General features: G+C 50.5%; 1 protein-coding gene across 3 annotated transcripts in view; it reads left to right on the top strand.

Annotated features, from left to right (window-relative positions):
- Nucleotides 1-22,428, top strand: part of NFASC (neurofascin) — a gene marked incomplete at its 5' end in the record, with an annotated part of 53,869 nt that extends 31,441 nt beyond the window's left edge. The window contains 6 exons of one of the 3 annotated variants that reach the window (XM_082330032.1): nucleotides 5,557-5,763; nucleotides 8,063-8,179; nucleotides 10,158-10,313; nucleotides 15,177-15,308; nucleotides 15,862-15,931; nucleotides 21,791-22,428. In XM_082330032.1, coding sequence (XP_082186158.1) covers nucleotides 5,557-5,763; nucleotides 8,063-8,179; nucleotides 10,158-10,313; nucleotides 15,177-15,308; nucleotides 15,862-15,931; nucleotides 21,791-22,022 — 914 coding nt within the window. In that variant the 3' untranslated portion in view covers nucleotides 22,023-22,428. Of the gene's footprint in view, nucleotides 1-5,536; nucleotides 5,764-8,062; nucleotides 8,180-10,157; nucleotides 10,314-15,176; nucleotides 15,309-15,861; nucleotides 15,932-21,790 lie in introns of all 3 variants that reach the window. The other 2 variants (XM_082330033.1, XM_082330034.1) reach the window with 2 other exon arrangements.
- Nucleotides 22,429-22,695: the final 267 nt, after the last annotated feature.

Consider the following 22,695-nt stretch of genomic DNA (forward strand, 5'->3'; position numbering starts at 1 on the left):
GCTTTCCTACCTCATAGATGTTTCTCCTCCTTTTATTTTGTTGCCGTGATGTCTCTCTAGCTGATATTATTTTGTGGGTTTTTTTTTCCTTTCTGAATAGATGCCAATCTTTTCCTTACTCTGTTTTCTCTTCCTAAAAAAAAAAAAAAGAAAAAGGGGGTAACAGATTGGTCTGCTTTGGGTGGTGGGAAACCGAAAACGGACGTAACCTTTGGGCTTAGAGGAGCTCATCCCTCCAAGTCCGGGAGGGCTGTTCTGCTGCTATAGCTCGTACTTCAGCCAGGGTTTAGCTTATCCATTAGAATCTGGATTTTCTTTGTGGATCAGGATCACCTTCTTAAAGTACTTGTCTACTTGCAGTGGATATTGCTGAACTTTGAAAACACAACGCGATCTCTTTATCCTTCCAGCATCATATAATTTCAGGAATAATTTCTTATGCCACTGGAAGCTTATGAATGAATTGCCTTTTAAAGGAGAATTCTACAAGAACAGAGCTTGCTGGTCCCCCACCCCTCTGTTTTTTACCTTCTGCTAGGAGAAATAGTAAAGGGAAGAGATCTGCCAGAGCTGAAAGACATCTAAGAGTTAGTAACTGGAGTAGTAGGTTGTTTCGTGCTAAGTCAGCCGCATCCACGGCTCCCTCACCGTGCTACACTTCAGCAAGAGAAATCAAGGCAGCGTAAGCCGTAGCGAGGCCCAGCACCCATCTTCGCCTCGCTCTCGAGCGGGATGTCATTTCTCGTTAGGACACGGGGCGGGCGCGGGAGCCGTTACACGAGGCGGGCCGCGTTTGTCCCGAGAGGCTGTTTCCCTTCCTACCAAGTACGGGGTTCGAGTGAAATACTGCTTGACCTTTCTCGGAGGATTCCTCTCCGCTCAGTGACCTAGATTTTGTAGATTTTTACGGATTCACAGTGAAAGTTGTCTTAAATTGCAGTAAACGCTCTTTGCCATGGGCGGCTGGCACTAAAAGAATGAAAAGGTCTTTTTTTCCAGCTGTAGCTTTACATATACAGGGCCAGAGCTGGTTTGTATGTGATGAGGAACTGGACCAGCTTGATGAAATCAAAGTGAAGTGCAGGGACTTTCCCTTAGGAAAGGCTTTACCTTTCCTAAGCCAGACCTGGACAAAGGGAGAGGTGATAGGGGAAAAGAGAGGACATCTAAAAAGGGCCCTCATTTATGCTATGAATGAGAAAAAAAACCAAAACGGGATCCTTTACCACCTGTGTGTATGGAAAAACTTCATCACGGACCATAAAGAGTATTGGTCTTAGACTTTAAGGAAAAAAAAAGTGACTTTTCTCTGTTCCCTTCTTTTCTCTGCATAATTAGGAATTGGAGGAGAAAGATCCTATTGTTCGTTTTAGAAACGGACGGCAGTAGAAACAGAGAGAACTGCTGACCCCTCTCATTTCGAGGCTGCTCAAACGCTCCTTTCTATTCTTGAATTTCTTATCGCTATCATCAGATTTGGAACGCTTTATCTTTATGGTAAAGACTTTACAATTTCCTTCTGTTGTTAAAAACTGGGAGAGGGCGAGAAGAAAAAAAAAAAAACCTCTGAAAATGTATTTGGCTAATCATCAAAATTCATGAAAAATTAATCAAATTTCTCCAAGCCCAATTATTTTGTAGACACACCCAAGGGAAAGCTGTTACTACAGCCTAACAACACATTAAAAGCAGCTTTAAATAATTAAAGAGCAGTATGGATGGGTATTGTTTCCTGTATTTTGCAAAAAACCATGCAACTACTCCCTGAACTGCTACACTACTCGGAACAGGACTCAGTCCCTCTCTTAAGAGGCTCCCTCTTTAAATATCCCCGTTTTGCTTTTATGATTCTTCCTCTCAGTTTTTTTCTAATCTGAGCCTCACACAGTTTTTGTGTAAGGTTTGGGCTCCTTTTTCCTGTCCATTCGTGGCCGTAGGAGCCAAGCTGCAGCAAAGGGCCCGGCCGTCCTGCTGCAAGCACCGCTCTCATTACTTAGCCTATTAATTGCTACAGCCAGACTGCTGCATCCCCCGTCCATTATAACAGCGTATCTCCTCCCCACTGTGCCCCTCCGTCTCCATTACCTGAAAGGGTAATGCATCTTGCAGACAGCAAAAGCAATCTCTGCCTTGCAAAGATGGGGCCTGTTAATGAGCTGAGGTCGTTTAGACGTTTCCAGGAAGATGGGCTAGGCGACGGTGGGAGCGAGAGAACGGGAATTGCTGTTGCTGGCTTTTACTCGGTTTCCCGGGCGTACTGGGGCAATTTCAAGCCTGCTCGAAACAGCGGCCGTCAGGGTGCTGCTCTGCCCTGCAGTGGGGAAAGCGGCAGCCCCTGCCCTGCACCGCCTCTGGCTTTAGAGGGGGGGAATCTTTTCCCGATCCCGCAAATGCCAGACGCTCGGTCCTGTACCTGAACTTGAGGCAACTGTTGTCAAGGCCCTTGAGCGAACCTCACGTTGGGAACGCAGAAAAATAAATTCAGCTACTCTGCAAAGCTCAGAAATGTTATACTTGATGAAGTATTGCAGCCGCATTTTTAGAAGGATGTGTGTGACTTCTAGGTTTTTCAAAACGAGCAGTCGGGGCCCTTCTGCTGCCAGGAGCAGCGATCTGGCACTCCTTCGTTAGCCCCGGCGCGGCGGGCAGCGAGCGGGGTCCCCCGCTTCCCCGGGGCAGGGCCGCTCCCCCGCGGCGGGGTGCCCTTCTTCGGGGACGCCGGAGCGCTCTGATCTCTGCCACAGCCCGCCTTTATCCCCCCAGCCTGAAGTCAGCTCTCATTAGGGGATGGATTTCAAAGCCTAGGAAATGCCCCTTATCTTCTGTCCCCCGAATCTCCCAGCTGAGCTCTTCTCCTGCATACGTTTCATATTCAAACACAAATGAGGCTGTAGCTTTGAATCCCGGGGCAGCTTAGGACTAAATCCCACCATGGCTGTGGGAGCCCTGGCCGCCTTCCCACCGCCCGGTCCCATCCTGCAGCACGGTGCTGCCCACGGGCGCTCTCCCCATCCTCCCCTCTCTGAACTACTGCTTTCTGGACTCACCCGATCCCACTTTTTACCTGTTCCTAGTCCTGCCAGGGTCATTTTTATCCCCGGTGCCAACACCCCCTCCTCGATCTCACGCAGGGACCTGCTCGGGAGCGAGCCCGCGTTATCCCGATGCAGCGCAATAGCCCTGCTCCCGGGGATCGCTTCCACTGGAGTGCTGGAGCGGCGTGGGCAAATCCTGCCTGGCATCACTGTCAGCCAGAGCTGAGCGGCACAGCTCCGACCGACGCTGAATCGCCTCGGCCAGTGCAGCATCCAGGAGGGTGTATCTGCATGCATTACATAGAGATGATACCCTACGCGAGGGACAGCGAAGCTGTGACTTATCCCAGATAATCTCTGCCTATCTAGGGTCCAGAGGAGCATTAAAGCTGGATCTCTCCTGCTAAAGCCATTAGTGCTAGGCGATGCAGGCAGTCCTCGAAGGCGCTGTGCGGGAGAGGCATGATGCAGAGATGTGCGACAGGCCTGGGAGCTGGGGGTTGCGCTAGGTTTCCCACCAGCTCCTGCCTTTCAGCAAGGTACTTTGGGTCCTGTTTTCCTTAGAGAGGAGCCAGGGATTCACAGGGGAAACCCTGCGACTGCATTAGCTAATAACTAGTGTCTATGGTGCTGTTTGACTGTGTACATCGCAAACCTATTCAGGAGCTGCAGCTTAATCGGGTTAATGGTGATATTAACCTAGTGACACTAATCTCTTAACCTTCTAAAAAAACCGCTGTGAATCAGCAAAGATGGATGTTAATACTTCACAACCCAAGAAAGGCTTTTGTAACTTACAGCCTCAGGACACAGCAGAGCCCTCCATCAGCAACCGGGTGAAAGAAATGCAGAACAGCAAAACCCCCAGCACCCCCATCGCCGCGGCTGGGTCAGGGTGGAGAGGGCTTTGCTACACTACGGCCACCCGAGGACAAAGCCGGGCCATTTCCCACCCAGGCCGGGTCCCCTCCCCGTCGCCACCGCCTCCGCTCCCCCCAGCCCCTCGCCCGGCCGCGGGGCAGCGGCGGCCTGCGCCAGGCGGGTGCTTCATTTCGGTGGCTGCACTGCTGCATGAGGCTGGCTGCGACGCTGCGTTGGTACCACCGCGGAGAGGACGCGCTGCTCTCCGGGCACGCCTTGGGGCGGGCTGGTGTTTTCGGGACGTGCCGGTAACTGTGGTTTTATTGCAGCTGCGGTCGGTAGGGAGATGGACTGAGTGACCTACTGCTCTTCTCTGCTTTTGGATCTCTGGAAGGGCTGAGGGTTTAGGGGTTGGCCCTCCTTGGGGATGGGCTTGGTGAAAAAGCAAGCCCTGGCTTGGTTCTGGGACGCCTTTTAAAGTACTTTCCTAGAGCTATTCTCGTTTGTGGGTGATATTTAAAATAGCCGGTTTCATTTGCCTAACAGGGCGATTTGTAATCCCTTGATCCACGGTAGGAGTAAGTAAATATAATCTAAGGCAAGCATCCCAGGGTAAATCTCCGCTCATTTACCTTAGGTAGCTTAAGCAGCATTTCAGCTGCATTTTCTGCTGGCAGGTTTTCAGGCCCAAGCCAATGCACTCCCCTTTGGTGGTGTTCAGGAGCCTCTCAGCCACGCTGCGGGGTGCGTGCATAAAGTGCACATTTACCCCTTTGCTCTGGAAACGGGGGCTATTTAGAAAACAAATTGCTCAGACTTCTCCCCTGGACAGCTTGCGGTGTGCCAACCCCTTTGTCCTAACTTAAAAGTAAATTGTGAGGGGCAGTGATGGCAAAGTACCATCCATCACTCACCGAGGCTAAAATCCATGTTAATGCTGAAGCCGCTCCGTCACCAGACTGCAGTGTCAGTACAGAGCCGAGCCAGGAAGGAAACAACTGCGAAGCTGCAGGCTGACTTGGCGGCTCAGAAATGCTGGAGGTGTAGTCCAGGGCTGCTGAATTAATGTAATTGTGGCTTGCCTGGCCCACGACAAATGGGATCATTATGTTTTCTTAAGAGATAAATCCTGTTTCTTATTTCAGAGAGCCCCAAGTGCTCTCGGCGCAGTTCTGCGCGGGGGGACGACGGGGCAAGGGCAGCCCTGTGCATCCCCAAACACCCCTCACCTTCCTCCGTCCATGCCCTCCATGCAATTTAAGCCCAGGGTGGTGGGGGGCACCGGTGGTAGAGCAAAGGCAGAAGAGAAGCAGGTCATTCAGCCCTGGAAAAGGGATCCAGGTGTGGGTGCAGGCGGTGGGTGCGCAGGAGCAGCTTGCCAGGGGCAGCCCCCCGCTTGCTGCCCCTCTTCGCCCCGAGCATCGCTCCCTGCCCTTCGGCCGGGCGCGTGGCCGTCCCTGCACGGGGACGGGGACGGGAAGAGCGGTCCAGCCTCGTGTTTGCTGGTGCTGTTTGCTGCCTCCCTCCCCAGCCCCCCCGCCTCTGCGCTGTGCTGCTCTGCTTGCTCTCGCGTGCCTGCGCGTCCAGCCGTCGGGGACGGCGAGCGCAAGCCCTGAGGAGACCTCACCTCGTCTAAAAAGCCAGTGTTTCCCTCTCCCAGCTGCAACTGGGTTGCCTCCAACTACAATCGGTCTAACCAGTACTACAACAACCCCAACTACCACCACTACCGACACAACTACCACCACTACCGACACAACTACCACCACCACCACCACAGCCGCCACCACTCTACCCGCCACCACCGTCGCAAGCACTACAGCAGCTACCGAGAGGGCTCCGGCAGCCACCACAAAGCAGGAGTTGGGTACTGCGCTTTCCTTTTCCTCTAACCCCCTAACCCTACTGGGACCTTCCCCGCGTCTTGCTCAGAGCAAGGATTAATAACGGGCAGAGGCAAAATTTAAGGCATCCCGCGCCCTGGGAATGGCTTGGCGAGGAGCCGGAGGTGGCAGGGGCTCAGGAATCGAGGTGCACAAGTGGCTCCCAGCAACCTGGGGGCCCGGTGGTCTCTGTGCCACCCTCCTGGTCTCAGTCTCAGGGATAACCCAGCCCTCCCCGGGGTGTCATGATGCTGAGTTAGCTTCAGTGGTTGGGAAGGAGGTGGAAGACCCTACAAAAGCATTATCTCGTATCTTCTTGCCATTAAAAAGGGGTTCTGTTACTATTATAGAAGATGTCACTTCAAATTTAGCACATCAGCTGTTAGCTAAGAGACCTGTCATCATTTATACGAGTCTTTTGGTTTATGCTGCTGCTCTTTGCGCTGTAACCTAGCCACAGCCCGCCGGAGAGCTGGGGAAGCGTTTCAGTTACAACACGCAGGCGTGTGCCAGGTAGTTATCAGGTCAAGCTGAACTCCTCAGGCGACCAGCTAAAATGGGATGATCAAACTCTCTTTTGGTGGAGGAATATTCTCTACTATATGTGTTTTACTGATAGATACAGAGAGAGGTATCTCGCTGAGCCTTGTTTTTAAAATACTGCTATAGTAGTATCTACAGTTAATAAATAATTACGGATACTTATATTCAGGTTATTAAAAATTAACTCAAACTAGTAGCAAAAGGGAAGGCAATCAAGAGAATTCAGTTACGTAGCTGGATAGGATGCACTCAAAAACGCAAGTGCAAAAGCTACAGAAATCCTTGTTGACTCTTCACAAAGAGGGAAAGGAGATGATAGCAATGAATATCAAAGTTGACACCCATGTAACTCAAGGAATTTGATTAAAGCAATTCAGACCCCTTTCTTTATATTCTTGCATAAGATCAGCTCAGGATGGCTTAAAAAAACCCACCAAAAGCATACGCTGAGAGGACCAGCCTCCGCCCAACGCTCCGCAGTAAAATCGATTTGCGAACCAGCAGCCCATTTCCCGCTCTGCACTAATTTGCTTATTAAAGATGCAGACCTGAACTGAGAAATGTGAATTTGCGTTCCAGCTTGTGGCACCACACACCTCCCCAGCCAGGGAAGCCTTAGGCTGCGCAAAGCCGCTAACTGCGAGTCAAGGGAAAGCACCCAGGGAGCCGCGCTGCCAACCCAAAACCTGCTGAAAAACTGGTGCAAGATGCACAGATGCAGCTTCATCGCTACGTACGAGGTCTTAGTAATGAAGCGAGATCGCTACCGCAACCCAGTCGCTATTAAGTGACTATGTAGGGAAACATCGCTAATTGAAAATAGGCAATTAAGCGGCAAGGCACGCGCTGCCACAGAGCAGGGAGAGGAGACGGGAGGAAAAGAGGAGCTGCGAGAGGACCCGTGCGTGTCCCGACCCACCCTGGGGACACGAGGGGAGAGGCTGAGCCGTGATGCGGGCAGACAGGGCAGCGCTGTGGCAGCCCGGGTTGCATTCGTGAGAGGGATTCCAGGTCACGTCCCCCACCCCGCAGCCTCGGGTCCTTGCAATTTCCTAAAAGTCGCACAGCTGGCCTCATCCCAGGGACTAGAGTTAGTAATCTGTATTTTGTCAAACCAAAACCCGACCTACACCCTGAAGTAAATAATAATAATAACCATTGTAACAAAATCAAGGTGTAACTTATCTGACATCACTTACACGCTAAACTCTAGCTCTGCTTCACTAGAAATGAAGTTCATCCGCTCTCCAAAGCAACGTCGACAATCCTTAACTTCAAAATCAGAAACGAGTGACTTCATTGCCCCACTGGCTGTCTCTAGGCCCAGTAACGTGACAATATTCTCTCCCGGTCTTCCCTTCTCGGTTGTGGCAGTGAGTCTGTGTGCACTCATGCACGCGTCTCCCGCGTCCATTTGGGCACGAGTTTAGCCAGGAGATTTCCCTGCTGACCGAAACCCTCAGGGATGTGCCACAGAAGCCTTCAGACTCCAAAGATAAGCTGAGTGCAGCTGGACTTAAACACCAGTAGGCGATGAGCTTCTGCTACCAGACTTCCCCCAAAAGTTTAAAGTTAAGGATCTTGGCCGGAACAAATACGTCCTTAGGCACGCTCGTAGGTTAAGATCAAAGCGTTAACTTTAGGAATGATTTTGTAAGGTTTTACCAACACCAGATGCTAGATGAGGTCTCATTCGTGTATAATCCAAAATACTAACTCCTGTTCTAACCTGTCCACCAGCCACCAATGGATCGTCCATATGGGACATAAGAGCTATGGCTAATAGTAACTGGGCAAACATCACCTGGAGCCACAATTACTCGGCAGGAACTGACTTTGTGGTTAAGTATATCACCAGTAAGCATCAGATCGCGTGGGGACTCTATAGGGTGGTGATGCCATTAGAGATCCTGCCAGCTCCCACGGTTGCAAGCTATTACTCAGTCTTAATTACTGTGTGCGGAACGATGCTCTGTGGCCAGGGGGAGGACGGGAGAGGAGAAGGTCACGGTCACGGCTGTTGAGAGTGCACCAGAGCCAATCCTGGTGATTCGCAAGTGATTCCCCCTCCTTGCACCCACCGTCGCGAGACGTTTATGAAACAGATGGGCAAGGCTGTTCGTGTGTGAACTGTTCATTGAGCCGGGCTGTACGTGGTCACAACGTAAAGAGCCTTAAAAATATATATATATGAACAGGGGCAAAACTTTAAGGGAAAACGAGTGAAACGTACGTAAATTGAGAGCAGTTTTAAATGCCTTTGAAGACGGGCTTCTTGAACCTGGAGTTGGCAGAATCATCTATGATCCCAAACCTCCTGTCGTATCGGATATCGTTGTCTCTTAAAATTGTAAGGCTACATACTTAGTCTGGAAACTTAAAGCCAGTATCTGTGGTTTTAGTACTTTTTTAGAAAAGATGTTTACGTGTTGTTGGTTGGTTGGTTTGTGGTTTGTTTTGTTTTTATAGATAGGCAGTGATGACTACTGCTTATCTCTGACTTTATTTCCCAGCCATTTCAGCCCTCACATCATCTGGTATGCTGGTCTTATATCAGCATTTAAAATAAACCAACTAGGCGTAATCATTAACGGCAAACCACTTTTGGTCATTTACAACATTGTTTAAGAGATAACCTTGCTTTCTCCTTGAAACAATTTCTAATGCGCAGCCAGTGCCTGGTCTCGCTCCGCAGCCTGCGGGGCTTCATTAGGCAGCGCGGGCTGGGCTCGGCTCAGCCTTCCCCTTTTTTAAACGGTTTCCATAATTCAGGATACGCATCAGCTTTCCAAGCCCTAAATGCCCAGTATCCCAGCTCCCAACCCACCTGCCGCCAGCCCTGCTTTTTCCCCATCGCCGGGAAGCACAAGGAGCAGGCGATGCCCTTCCAGAGCCCCCGCGCCGAGTCCGTGCCGGGGACGGGCTGCCGCAGCAGCGATGCCTGGGGAGACCCTCACCAGGACCCGGCCGAGAGGGAGGAAATCTCGGAGATTTCAGCCCTTCCCAAACAGCCGCGGCTCTCCTCCCTTTCTGGTGGCGTTTGAAGCAAGCAGCGTGCTTTTGGCCTCAACGCCACACGTCTCCTTCCCGCAGCACTGCTGAACTGGCAGGTGCACACCTCCAGAGCCACAAATCAAAGCCCCACTGCAGGCTTTCTTAGAATTCAATGGTTTAATGCTTGGCATTAAGCTCATCAGCAAACGATTCCCGGCACAGTACAAAGAACAGGTCATCCTCAGATAGAGCCTGGGAGCAGTCAGCCCACAAGCATCCCCTGAGCTGAAGGGCCAGATCCCTCTCACCCCCAAAAGCAGCAACCTGCCAGCTGGGGCGAGCAGTCTTGCAGCATGTTTAATGCAACGTCCATCCCGTTCAAAGCCTCCTTAAGCTACCAGCAAAACCGGTACACAGATTACACTCCCAAAAGCACAAGAAGTGGCTCCTTTACCGAGTCCTGTAGCACCCTCACCCAGCTGAGCGGGACCAGGCAAATTCCAGACCTTTTGCGGTAAATACCCAAATATCCAGACCTGAGGCTGGGCAGATAAAGGACCTATCGGGTCTTAACAGTAGGGAGAGATCTGAACAGCACCGGTATTTTTTCCAGTACGGCAAGCAGGGATGCAGCAAAACCCACACCATATTCCTGCATCACTGATTTTCTTCTACTCTCAGTGAGTAATAATCACGAAGCCGTTAATAGCTCCTTGACCATCAAGCTGTATTATTTCTGCTCAGCGGCTAGGGATAGCATAATGCATTGCCTGCAGTGTCAACACGGTAATCTCTCCGAGCCTCCTGCGGCTGGGTTTGATGTGCGGTTTCTGTTTCTCAGGTAACAAGACAGAGAAATCTATCCCTGTTAAAGCTCAGACCCCTTCCTCTGTGCAGCTGGCGAATCTGACGCCGGGAATGATGTACAAGCTGTGGGTGTTCCCCATATGGTCTAGCCCCAGCGAACACTCGTACATAACCTTTACCACCAGCTCAGGTGAGACGGGCTTCAGCCCCGCCGCGGGGTATGTTTCCGAGGCATGTCACATCCATCACCACCGACGTCATTCGCGTGGTGGCGGGAGGTTGTTTGACCATGACTGCATGGAACAGCCCTCATCCACCCCCGGCAGCCCCCCATCTCTGCCCTTATTAAAGAGCCACCCCCAGCATCGCCGGGAGGTTGCTCCACGTTGCACGGAGAGGGAGAGCCCCAGGAGGGGCCGGGGATCCCTTTGAAGGAAAGGGTCTTTAAGGAGGGTAGAGAACATGCTCATGTCGTCACGCGGCTTGCTTGAAGCCCTGCCACCGCGTTTGCACTTTCACATGCGCGTTGCTGCTCGTGGCGGTTGCTTTGGTCCCGGAGAGCGCGCACGCGTCTGGCTCCAGGTTATGGCGCAGTTACGGGAGCAGAGGGATGTTGGTGATGGGATGCTGCCGAGGGCAGGACTGGGAGGAGGCAGAACGTGGTGTTTGCAGAAGACCTCAGAGTCAGATGAAGCGCATAGGGCTTTTCATCCTCCAGCTAGGTTTCTTCTGGGAACTTTGCATTTAATTGCACAAGCAATTTTCCAGGTTTTGCACCTGAGCGACTTTTAAAACTTTCTAATTATGGGCTTCCTACACTGCCCACTGAATGCCAGAGAAATACCCTTATTGACTTCCACAGGCATTGAATGGGGCTTTATGCATTTATAAACCTTCACCATTCACACTCGATGAGTTTCAGTAAATCAAAACAGCCGTAACTTCCTTTGTATTCACCCGGGAGTTTTGCCGTAGGAATCTGTGCACAACGCCTGTCAAAGCGTGGGTCTAAACACTTGGCTGAAAAAACCAAGGAGCAAGCAACACTGGAGCAGCCCACACTGACAGATGTAGTAGGCAGAGGCTGTGATTTTCAAAGAACTAAAATTATTTTGCTCAGATCCAGCCGTGTAATGGAAAGCTCAAGCACTTTCCAGTCTCTGTGCTGAGAAGTGCAAAAGGAAAATAGAATTCGCAGCAAGGGAGTGCTGCAGGGGCAGGCGGGGAGCAGCAGCTCTCCCCCCACCCCTGTGCACGTCTTATTTGATGTCCAAAAACTTGGCAAGCCATAATGCTGCCGAGTAATACTCTGATGTGCTAAGACGACACAGGGACAGATGGCAGCTGCTGGTATTTCTGCATGTCTAATGCTGCCCAACACTGAGAAATAACCAGCGAGCGCTGACCTTGGCTCTGCCCTGCCTCTGCCCCGCACTGAGCTCTGATGGGTCTCCTCAAACCGCTCCCTCACCCTGTGACACGGCCAAATCCACAGCGCAGCCGCCCCTGGAACACGCACGGCTTTGTAGAGAGCAGTGTTTTCAAAAAGGATTTATTTTCACCAGGGTTTTTCCCCCATCGCTCCGCTGCTGTACGTGCCGCACGGCGCGGCTGCCTGGCCTCGGGCTCACAGCTTTCCTTTGGCAGGGCTCGGCTCGCAGACACGCAAACTGCCTGCAGGTTTCAGGTCCCTGGGCTCCCGTTGCAGAGGCTGATTCTGACCCCAGGCAATAAATGAGCCGATTTTTCAACTCGGACTCTCTCCAGGACAGCTCCAGCTGCAATGTTGCATCCCCAATTTTGTTTCTGCTTCTGGACCCTCCCCTGACTCAGAAATCACCGCCAGCTCGACAGCCCCCACCCATACCACCCAACGCGTCTTTCTGGATAACTCTTTCCCAGTCCGGACCCGTCTCTTCTCTTTTCTCGCTTGCTTTTCACCCACTTTGGGATGCGGGGGGAGAGGGGGCAGCCCCCTGCCCAACAGACACCGAGGGGTAGGGAATCATGAGAAAGAGGGGGAAAAAACAGCAATGTCCTTGGCTGATTGATGCTGGCAGTCTCGGCATACCTGTTTTCTGTAATTGAGGGGTTCCTACTGATATCGTCATTGAGACTAAAGGATGGGGCCACCTCTGTCCCTTGACAGAGGCTGACTGGTGACCGAGCCCTCCCGCTGCGGGATGCACAGAGCTATTGCCGTCCCTGCATGCATAAATGCTGCAGATCCATCTCTTCGCTGGCTGGATACTGCTGACACGAGCGCTCAGCCCCCGCTGACAATCATATGCCATCAGGAATGCTTTTGACAAAAAAGCACTGTTCAGGTTTTTTTGTGGATTTTGGTTTTTTAATGTTTCGCAAACAGCTATTCCAAAAGTTTCTTCAGTTTGAGTGTAGGTAAATCAGAAGTAGTCCACCTGCACTGTGGCTGCGGGACACTGCCTTCCGACTTTGCTTCCGATTAACTGCCAGCTCAATAACCCAATAGAGTTCCTTCTAGTAGTAAAGGACACCTCAAAACCACAACCATAGCTTAAAACAAAGAGGTCTGCTAAATTTAAAGAAGAAGAAAAAAAAAAAAAATGCCCCAGCCTGTACAAACACTGGGAAGAAGATCATGCAAGGCTGGAGCTAGTGAGACTTTACGTACCCAACGCTCTGCTTTACAAAGCCAGACAAAAATCCTGCTGCTCTTCTGTTGGTGGAATAGCTTTGCTATTGGCATATAAACTATGACTGTTAGGTAACATGTTTTCTGCCACAAAATTGTAATTAATTTAAAAAAAAAAAGTCACTGCAGTTGCATTTCAAATCAATACCTGTTCGATTACACAGCTGCTTTCCACTATTTCCCCTTGACATTGGCCTTACATTAAAGCAAATCAAAACATCCTCTCTGACAGCCATGTACTTAATCTTCTCTTTCTGAATGCTGCAATGACAGTCACTCGTTTACTCTAAATGCAAGATTGCTGTGGCTATAATTTTGTCGTCATGTGTTGCTTTTTTGGGAAGGATGGCAATTATACCTCTACCTTGGCGATAGGCAGTGCCACAATCCTACTGCAAGATCCCCTGGTGCCTTGGTACTCAAAATCCTCCTTCCTCAGCCCCCATCCGCACGGGTGGCATCAAACCCACCTCTCGGGCTGCTTTGGCATTTCGTACTTTGAAGACCCCCTTACTTCTCCCTTAGCGTTGGTTTCTGTAGAAATCCCATCTCATCAGGACTGCTAATACAATAGTTTTCCATTTCCAAGCGCTCTCTTCCCCTTTCCTCCCCAAGCACTCAGCTAATTGAATCCAGTTCTCAGCTCCACTCTCCTATAATCTCATTCTCTCCATTACAAAAAGTGCATCTTCAAGGACTACGAAGCTCAGGTTATACAAAAAGAAAATATTAAATGTGGGCAGCATTAGAGGGAAAAGCAGCGAACGAGAGCCAAGGCACCATTTGGCAGCTACTTCCACCCAGCTTCCCCAGGAGCTCGGTGCCGCTCACAAACCCAGGGCGTTCAGGGTCCAACATGGCTTCTTTAGCAAACGGTAGTCTTCCTCATCGTTCTCCTCTTTTATCTGTGAATTTCCTTGTCACCGTTTGGCTGCACTTATCTACTGACAACGTGGCTTAGATTTCATCCTAAGGAAAGCACCTCTTCTCTTGGGTTCAATTTTGATGGAATAAGTACGCACTTACAGCCCTAAAATGGTGTGGGTTAGGAAAGTCTGCCAATTCAACCCATTTTTACAGTAGTCGTCTCTTTTACACGAGCCTTTCAGTCAGCATACGTTAACAGAGGGCTATCTTTTATGCTTTCTTTGCAAGCACCATCTTGGTTTTCGTCACACGGGTACCACAAAAGGATGCTCGCTGCACTGCCCTGCCCACTTCAGGCACACCCCCACTAAATCCCAGTTCAATCCCATCCAGCTCAGATCTCCCGTGTTCCTGCCAGGAATACCTATCTCTGTTTGCACTGCAGTCTGGTTAAATTTAGCCCCCCTGCTGCGCTGAAGGTTATTTTCTCCTCTGCTCCGTCTTGCTGAATACGAAGTGCATGTCAATGAGAGCCAGAAAATGGCAGCTTGTTGCTATTTATAGGACACAGATTTGTCTGTCTGACCGCGTATGGGAGCTGCAAACAAGAAGTCAGAGTACGTGAGGGAGGACATGGCAGTTAGGAGCCGGAGCGTTGTTTGGGGAACAAGACACCTCCTTGCCTGGTATTAATCATTATTAATACTCAATAGCCTTTCGAGGGTGCTGGAAGCAGTAGTATAAAAGAGTTTGCCCCAGGAGAAGAGACTTTCCAGTGCTATCAGACCACCTCTCAACTACCTGGGACCCAGCAGTCATTCCTTGAAGAGCTGTTCCCACTGCTGCCTCCCCTCTCGTGCATTGGCCAAGTCTTGGTGGGCTTCCACAAGTCCCCTCTCAGCCCCGGAGGCCCCCGTGGCCACCCGAAGGCAGCAGGACCTCGGCGCTGGCGGCGGCAGAGCCACTGCCCATCGCCTCTGCAGCCGGGGCAAGGCTGCCCCGCAGCATTCGGGTTTCTCCCAGCTCGAGGCTGCTCACGAGCCCTTCAGGGCTCAGCAACCCTCTGGATCCAGTGGTGCCGCTCAGCCTCACTGGACACCAGGGACTGGATCCACTTAAGCACCTTTCTTTCGGACCTTCTCGCTTCCAGGGCCGTTTTCAGACACAGTAAATGAAAGATCAAATCTGTTACCCAGCTTCTTTTGCCATTATTTGCAATGCACCTTTCTCACTGGTCTGTGCTAGGTTTTACTTTATGTTGTGACCCTTTGCTGTTTGTAGCTCCTGCTAAAATATTGAGTTGACCTACCGCCGCAAAAGAAAAAAACCAAAAAGCCACAGATTCCTGTGCGACAGTCTCAGATAACCCGGCCAATACACACACACAGACACACAAACGCAGCGCTAAAGATAATTTCTAAACCAGTGGACTGTGTTTTACTATTCATCTGTTTCCCTCTGCAGTTCTAGTCTGTCCCTCATAGCTATTTTTCCTTTCACTTTTCCCCCCAGCTTATACCAAGAATCACGTGGACATCGCCACGCAGGGCTGGTTCATCGGGCTGATGTGTGCCATAGCTCTCCTGGTCCTGATTCTGTTGATCGTCTGCTTCATTAAGAGGAGCAGAGGCGGGAAGTATCCAGGTAAGAGCATTGCACAGCGATCGTTTGTGCTCGTGGTTTAAACATCTGCAGGCTTCTGGGGGCTAATCAAATTGTATTGCTCTCAGATAGGTGCTCGTGATTACAAGGGCTTTTCTTTCTCTGTAGTGGGAACACGATTATTAGTGGGAAGCGTTTCAGTTAATTAAAGGTCGGGTGAGGGCTCTGTGCTGTGCAGGCTTTAGGCTGCGGAGCTGGACACTCCTGCTAGGCATGACCCAACCTCTACTCTGCAAATTTCCTTGTCCTCATCTAGAAGATCTTGCCAGGCAAAAATCTCATTAAATTTTTGCAAAGCAAAGATAAGGCTTAAGAAAATTCACCAGTTAATACATCCTCTCTCAGCACCCTTTGCAAGCCCTTTGCAAGCCCTCCCGGGTGCGGGTTTTTTTTACCAAGTCAATGAAAAGCTGTACTTCGCCCTGCAGGGATTTCACAAAGACAGCCTCAACGCCAGCTGCTGTTACTGTCTTGTAAAGCTTTTATCTTCTGTACTGCTTTCTAACGTGAATGCTGGGGATGTGCTTGTTTACAGTACGAGACAATAAAGATGAGCATCTAAATCCCGAAGATAAGAACGTGGAAGATGGGTCGTTTGACTACAGGTATGCTTCCATTGGCATGTGTGTACCCACGGACCGCGTCTCCCCATCAGCCCCGCTCCCAGCCATCACAGACCTCACCGTGCTACCCCTCCACATAACCGCAGCACCGCGGTGCCACACAGCCTCTGAAATTATTTCTCCCACCTTCCTCCTCCTGCCTCCTTCCCTCCGCAAGTCCTCTACCAAAGGAAACATCTCCCACCTAAAACCCTGGAAGAGTAACCAGGCTGCGAGGGTGCTGCTAAGGTCTCCTCCTTTCCCTGTCCCAGCCTGGGAGGATCGGTCCAGGCAGAGAGCTGGGACCCTGGCATCAGCTACCCAGGACACAGCTCTCGTCAGGTGCAGATCAAGTTTAATGACACTCCTAACACATACAGGAAAACAAAACAAAACAAAAAAATTAAACTCTGAAGCAGCCTGAGGCTATTTCAGGTACATCACCCTGTAGCTCAGCCTCTCTCTTATCCATAAGAGAGTATCCAGGAGAGAAATGCCCAAAGTTATGCTTGGCTCAGCCCTGAGAGCATGCAGAAGTACTGATGAGGGGCCTGCCTGCATTCCCACCGAGGCTTTCCCTTTCCTGTAAGGTCCCCAGGCAAACCCCGCGGAGCCGCCCTGCGGGCTGCAGCACAGCCTAGCAGCGCCGCTGCTGAAGCTGCTCTGGTTCCCCCACCGCCGCTCAGCTGCTTTCCCGCAAAATGGCATCCTTTGAAGAGCAGCAGCACCCCTTTTCACTCCAGGAAAACTCCCAGGATATCTCGGAAAGGGGCAGGCGCTCTCCCAGGCCTGCTCACGTGCAACGCAGCGTTCACAGCTCCGCTGCCGTTAAGGGTTGCCCCCACGGAGCAGGAGCAGGTAACGATGTCAGGTCTCCTTGGATTGCCCACACTTGACTGGTGACGGGGATGTATTACAGCACACCCACCTTGCCCTTTGAGCACCTACAGTGGGCTTTGCTTTTCTTTAAAGAATTAAAATGCACCTTTCCACCCGAGCTGGATCCAAAGCCCAATTAAGCTAGCAGGAATTTTTCTCCTGACTTCAAAAATGGGGTTAATTAAAGCCCATGTCATTACCGATACTCCTAGCATTACAAATTGAGGTAGCAAAGACAGGAAGAATTTATTTACGATTCAATAAGGAATATAACAAGACACACGTGTTCCACCAAAGACTGTAGAGAAGCAAAATGAATATATCTGCCTGCACACAACACAACTGGGAGCAGAACAACTGCAGCCCTCAATACGATCACATCTGTATCGTTAGTAGCATGGTAGCTCTATTTCAGTAGCGACTCTTTTTCTCCAAAGGATGCTGTAAGCCCAAAACTCCCCAGTCTTCTGACAGCACAACACAGAGTGCAAACACACCCCAGCAGGAACCAGCAGAAGCGGCACGTTGTAGGAAAAGGTCGCCATTCTTTATTGCCCTAACACCACCCGGGGGCAACACCTTCCTCGCCTCCCTGCGAGATTTGGGTTATCATTTCTAGTGGTGGCAAGCCAGACCGGGGCGATTCCATTGAGTGCAGATACAAATCGTGGTCTGGGGGTGTTCCCTTCAGATTCCTGGCCGGGACACAGAGAACAGCAGAGAAGAAATTAGCTCAGCCTGGTCCTGCTGCAGGCTTGCCCCGGATCAAACGCATCTCTTCCCAGGCAGGATTCCATGAGCGCAGGCGGTGCTCCTTGTACAGATAGGAGCCACAAACATAACTGCATACTGCACAGATAGCATCCATGCTTTGGGCAAAACAGGTCCCCTTAATGCTCTGAGATCCTCTTGGTTCCCAGATTTGTGGGATGGTGTAAATACCACGTAGCAAGCCTGAAACACCTCAGCACCCAGGAGCTACCCGCACACAACCCTACAGGCTCAGCTCCATCACCTGGATCTCGGACAAGGTCTCCACAGCCGAGCTTCTGGCAGTACGCACTGATTTCAGAGATCTGCTTCTCAAGAGTCCGTTGAGGTGGTTGCAGTCAAGACTTCCTCACCCCCGTCGCTCCCAAGGCAACTGCATTGCCAGGGACCGCTTGCCTTGCACAGAAGGAAAACCGAGCTCTTGGCATGGCTGGCAGCATTGCGACGGTCAGCAATGTTGCCTTTACTGCCCCAGCACCATCCAAGGGCCATTGCCTTCCAGGCAATGGGAAGGAATGGGGCAAACCCTTCATCCTGTCACACAGCAGCTTCTGCTTAGCTGAAGCTCAAACTTTTATTGACAGCCCCATTCCCAAAAGTTTGCAAGCTAAAGGCAGAGGTCAGTAGAAGGGCAATGACCAAGCTCCAAGATGCTCCCACATTTTCAATCACACTGTCCCATGACTAGATGGGGGGAAAAAAAAACCAACCAAACAACAACAACAAAAACAACCCAGCAACCCATAAACTTTGCCCCCTCCTTCTCAGGAACAACAGGTTTCCTGGGAGAAGTAATAGGAGGCTTCCCTCAAGGAGGCAGAAAGGAAGGTGAACCTGAAGGATTGATATGAAACGCTGTTGGCTGATTAAGATTCAAAATGATTGCGATGTTAGGCGCAAGGAGGGTAGCAATTAGTATTTCAAGCGAGGACAGGAATTGAGCTGACGTGAGTTCTTCATTGGTTCCCCCCCCCACCTCCACATAGCATGTCTGATATGCTCTCATCATATCTCACGTCCTTAATGCCCTGTGCATGCAACTTTCAAATCTCTGCAGCCTATAATTAAGAGATACTGTCACATCTTTCTGTTCCACTAACAGAATAATGGTTTTCCTGAGCAGAGGCTAAGCTGAGAAGCTTATTTTCAAAGCAGGAGACCATTATCCTTGGACAATGTTCTGTGCCAGTGACTGTGCCTCATTATACCAAATGTTTAAGCTGCACGTGGGGGAGTCGGCTGGAAACCCTGGCCGCTGGGAAGGGAAAGTTGAGTGGTTTTAGCTTCTGGGTTCCCGTTCAGATTCAGGATAGCATCCTGTGGCACAGGTTACACGCTGCAGGCAGTGCCAGCTTGCCCCGAAGGGACCATCTCAGCAGACATCAAGACAGGAGGACACACAGCCGTCCTCCGAGCCTGGCAAGGGGAGGAGAGGTCTGGCGAAGCAGCCTGGGGAGGTGTAGGCTCGTCAATAGATAACGTGATGCGGGTGCATGACCATAGCGTGGAAACCCAGCAGAAGGCTGCAGGGGAAACCGAGCGACCCATTCACTTGGCCCTTGTCCTGCTGCATGTCCGTCCCCAGCAGCGACCGCTGTTCCCTACAGCCGCTCGCTGATGGACTTCAACCACGAGCCCTTTTTGAACAGCCTGATGGCAAACAGCCCGCTTCCCACCTGCGCCACCCACTGCTGCTCTGTAGTCGCTTTCTCGGGGAAGCCGATGAGGCTCATCCAGCTCCGAACAATTATACTGGCTCCATTTGGTATAACGAGGCAATTAGCTCCATGAGGAATGCAGAGTTTCTTTTTGGTTTTTAGCACTGCCCCTGTAAATGCAGACCTCATCATATCTCTCTCTGATCAGGCTCTTTCTGCTTCTCTCTGTTTTATTCCCATTCTTTCTTCTCCTTTTCACCTGGTCTATCCACATGGACCATGAAGGTCTCTTGAAAGGTAGGACCACGTGCTGCCAGAAGTCCGGCACATTTAGCTTTTTTTTTTTTATTTTCCTTCCTTCTAGCTATTTATTTCTTTATAGCTGAAACTATACCTTCCCCTCCCTATTCCCATGTACCTGCCTCCACCTAACACATTAAACAAGATCCCTCTAACTCCTGCTGGCATCAGGGGTACCCCCGTCTCCAGTGAGCTGCACCTTGCCTGGCAGTGCCCTGGGGGCTGGGGGCACCCCCGAGCGCAGCCAGGCCCCCAGCCCCACGCTCCAGCGGCTGGTCCCTCCTGGCCACGGGTTGGACCTGGGGACGATGCCCTCGGTGCGTTCAGCACCCTGATGCCAGACACCCAGGGGATGCTGGCAAGGGACACGAGCAAAAAAAGCGCTAGATCCTAAACAATCTGCCCGCTCTTTGTCTCAGTCCTGAAAATCCTCCCTCTGGCTCAAGCCTCCCCCTCTTCTCAATGATTTATGCAACTCAGGACAACGTTTCCCAAATGGTTTTCATCTGGGTGCTCTGGTTCTCTAATGCACACATCAGCAAACCCCATAGAAATCCATTTTAACAGGGTTATATTGCATCAAGATGCTGATGAATATCTGCTTCGCCCTCCTAATGCACTAACAGGATAAATAGTGCTGGAGAGAGGTAAAACCAGGGGGCAGGTTCGGGAAACGCATTGCTGGGGTGTTTGGTGCTGCAAACCCCCCATTAGGGAAAATCTGGCTCTAGATTCAGCTTTAACTGAACCCCAAACCTTGGGAAAGGATATTGCAAATAAAGGGATCTGGGTTTTGCCACTCTCTACTTGGCATTTATTGGGCTTTCTAACTGGCAGTCCTGCTTGCAGGCTGAATTCTCTTCCTCCTCCCCTCAGAAAGCAGCTGCTTTCAAAGCTAACAAGTTATTTTTTATTGTGATGCCAAGTTAACACAAGGCCTCAAATATTGGTTTTGTATTATTGCTTAATTCACAAAGTGCTGATATGAGGAAATACATTAGAAAGCTCGTGTTGTACTGTGGGATACCAAATTCCTCTCCCACTGTAGGGAGCTGATGCCATTAATTAAATGGCATGAGAGAGATTTAATGCCTTCCCCAGCTGAAGAGCATTTTGCTCCCCGGCCCAAGCAGAGCGTTTCTTGTGCCTTTGCGGGAGGCAAACACCTTTGTGTGGACACAGACTGTCAAGGGCTGCAGTCAAAGCCCAGCACTTTTACCGATTTTAAGAAAAATAAAGGACCAGAGCAGAGTGCCGTGCTGGGGAGTGAGCCTGCGAGTCCCAAGCTAAAACAACAACAACAAAGGGACAGGAATGGAGGCGGGAGGACAAATGTTTAAGGGACATATGTGATACCTTTAGGAATATTACAGAATTTGCATGCTGGACATAAGATCAAACATGAACTAAGGACTAGTTGATATGAAAATTAATTTTCATATACAGCAATCCACTCTCATCCTCCACGCAATGTTATCTGTATTTATGAGATACCAGCCCTTGCCCTCCAGAGAGAAAACAGCTTTTCCCTGGTTTTTGGTTAAAAGGGTTTCTTTGAAGGGTTGTTTTTTCCTGCGTGTCAGACGATTTATTTTTCAGTGACCTGACTTAATCTTTCTAGTGAAAAAGAGAAAAGGATAAAGACTTGAGCAAACAAGCTTAGATCCTCAGAAATAAGCTTGGAAAGGTAAATTCCCATGAGTTTTGGAAGCTGCACAGAACTTGGCATCCTATACATGCCCCCTTGCAGTGCTTGAGAGTGCTTCCCATTGCATGTAGCTATCTAAAGAGCCGAGTGTGGTTTTTGCAAGGGTATCTGGAAACAAATCTCACTAAACCAGGTTACGCCAAGGTTGGCTAAAATGCTGAGAGAAAGAAAGAACATAAGCACTGACAAGGAAAGGATATTTATAACGTACATCCAGTTGGACTGATCTAAGCATCGTATGCAACGTAGGTTAAAAAAATTGCTTTCTAAAAAGAAAAAGCACGAAGGTTGGGCTTGCAGAAATACCAACCACAGCACCAATTGCCCAGGCAGCTGTGGGCCTCCTGCGCGGAGGCTGCCTCCCCACCTTCACGTACGTGCCAGACACATCGTGACTTGCTGTCTGCGGTCAGAGCACCCCGCATTTGTGGTCTCTGGTCAGTATATTTGCACACTGGATTTATTTTTTGAATATCCAGACCTTGGGTGAAGGTTGTAAGCCCCATTCTCAACCCTTACTGTGTCTGTCTGTCTTCTGCTACCCAGCGATGAAGACAACAAACCCCTGCCAAACAGCCAGACCTCCCTGGACGGCACGATAAAGCAGCAGGAGAGCGATGATAGCTTGGTGGACTATGGAGAGGGGGGCGAAGGGCAGTTTAACGAGGACGGCTCCTTTATCGGCCAGTACACGGTGAAGAAGGACAAAGAGGAGACCGAAGGCAACGAGAGCTCGGAAGCCACCTCCCCAGTCAATGCTATCTACTCGTTGGCATAGCGCAATGCACTGAAACCCCAAACAGCCTGAGGTGTTTGTAGTGGATGGGGGTTAACCAACAGCCCCGCCGCCACTACCTCCAACAGAAACGTGTGAATGAAACCAACCAACAATGACAAAAAAAAAAAAAAAAAGAAAAAAAAAGAAAAAAATCCAAGCAAACAGGCAGACCAGGTGGCTGCCGATGCCATCTTATCCTTAGCAAACGAGCGAACGGCAAGGACTCCCGGGGCGCGGATGGGTTGTAGCTGTAGCTGAGATCTGGGCTGAGCCAGAGGGGCTGGAGGAGGAGCGGGATGCTCGAGCTGCACCCCGGCTTCGGGGCTGGCCCCAGCGCCCAGAGCCAGCCCGGCAGGGGCCACGATGGGCTCGGCCGCCCAGGCTCCCCGAGGCCCTTTTTGTTGTTTTGGGAGGGAGTTAAAAATTATTCTTTTTAATCTTTACAGGAAGGTTCCAGATAAGAGAGGAAGGGGGGAAAAAAAAGAAAAAAAAAAAAAAAAAAAAGAGAGTTTTGGGAAGGGAAGAGGGGTGAGCGGGGCCTGGGCAGAGTAGGAAACGCAACATAAATGCACGAAAGGAGCAAAGTGGTGGATCTTTGGGTAACGACACCACAGCACTGTATTACCGAGATGTCCATCCTCACGGCAGCATCTTGCCCATAGCCTCTCCCAAA

This window comes from Platalea leucorodia, assembly GCF_965183815.1.
Source record: "Platalea leucorodia genome assembly, chromosome: 19".
NCBI classification, from domain to species: Eukaryota; Metazoa; Chordata; class Aves; order Pelecaniformes; family Threskiornithidae; genus Platalea; species Platalea leucorodia.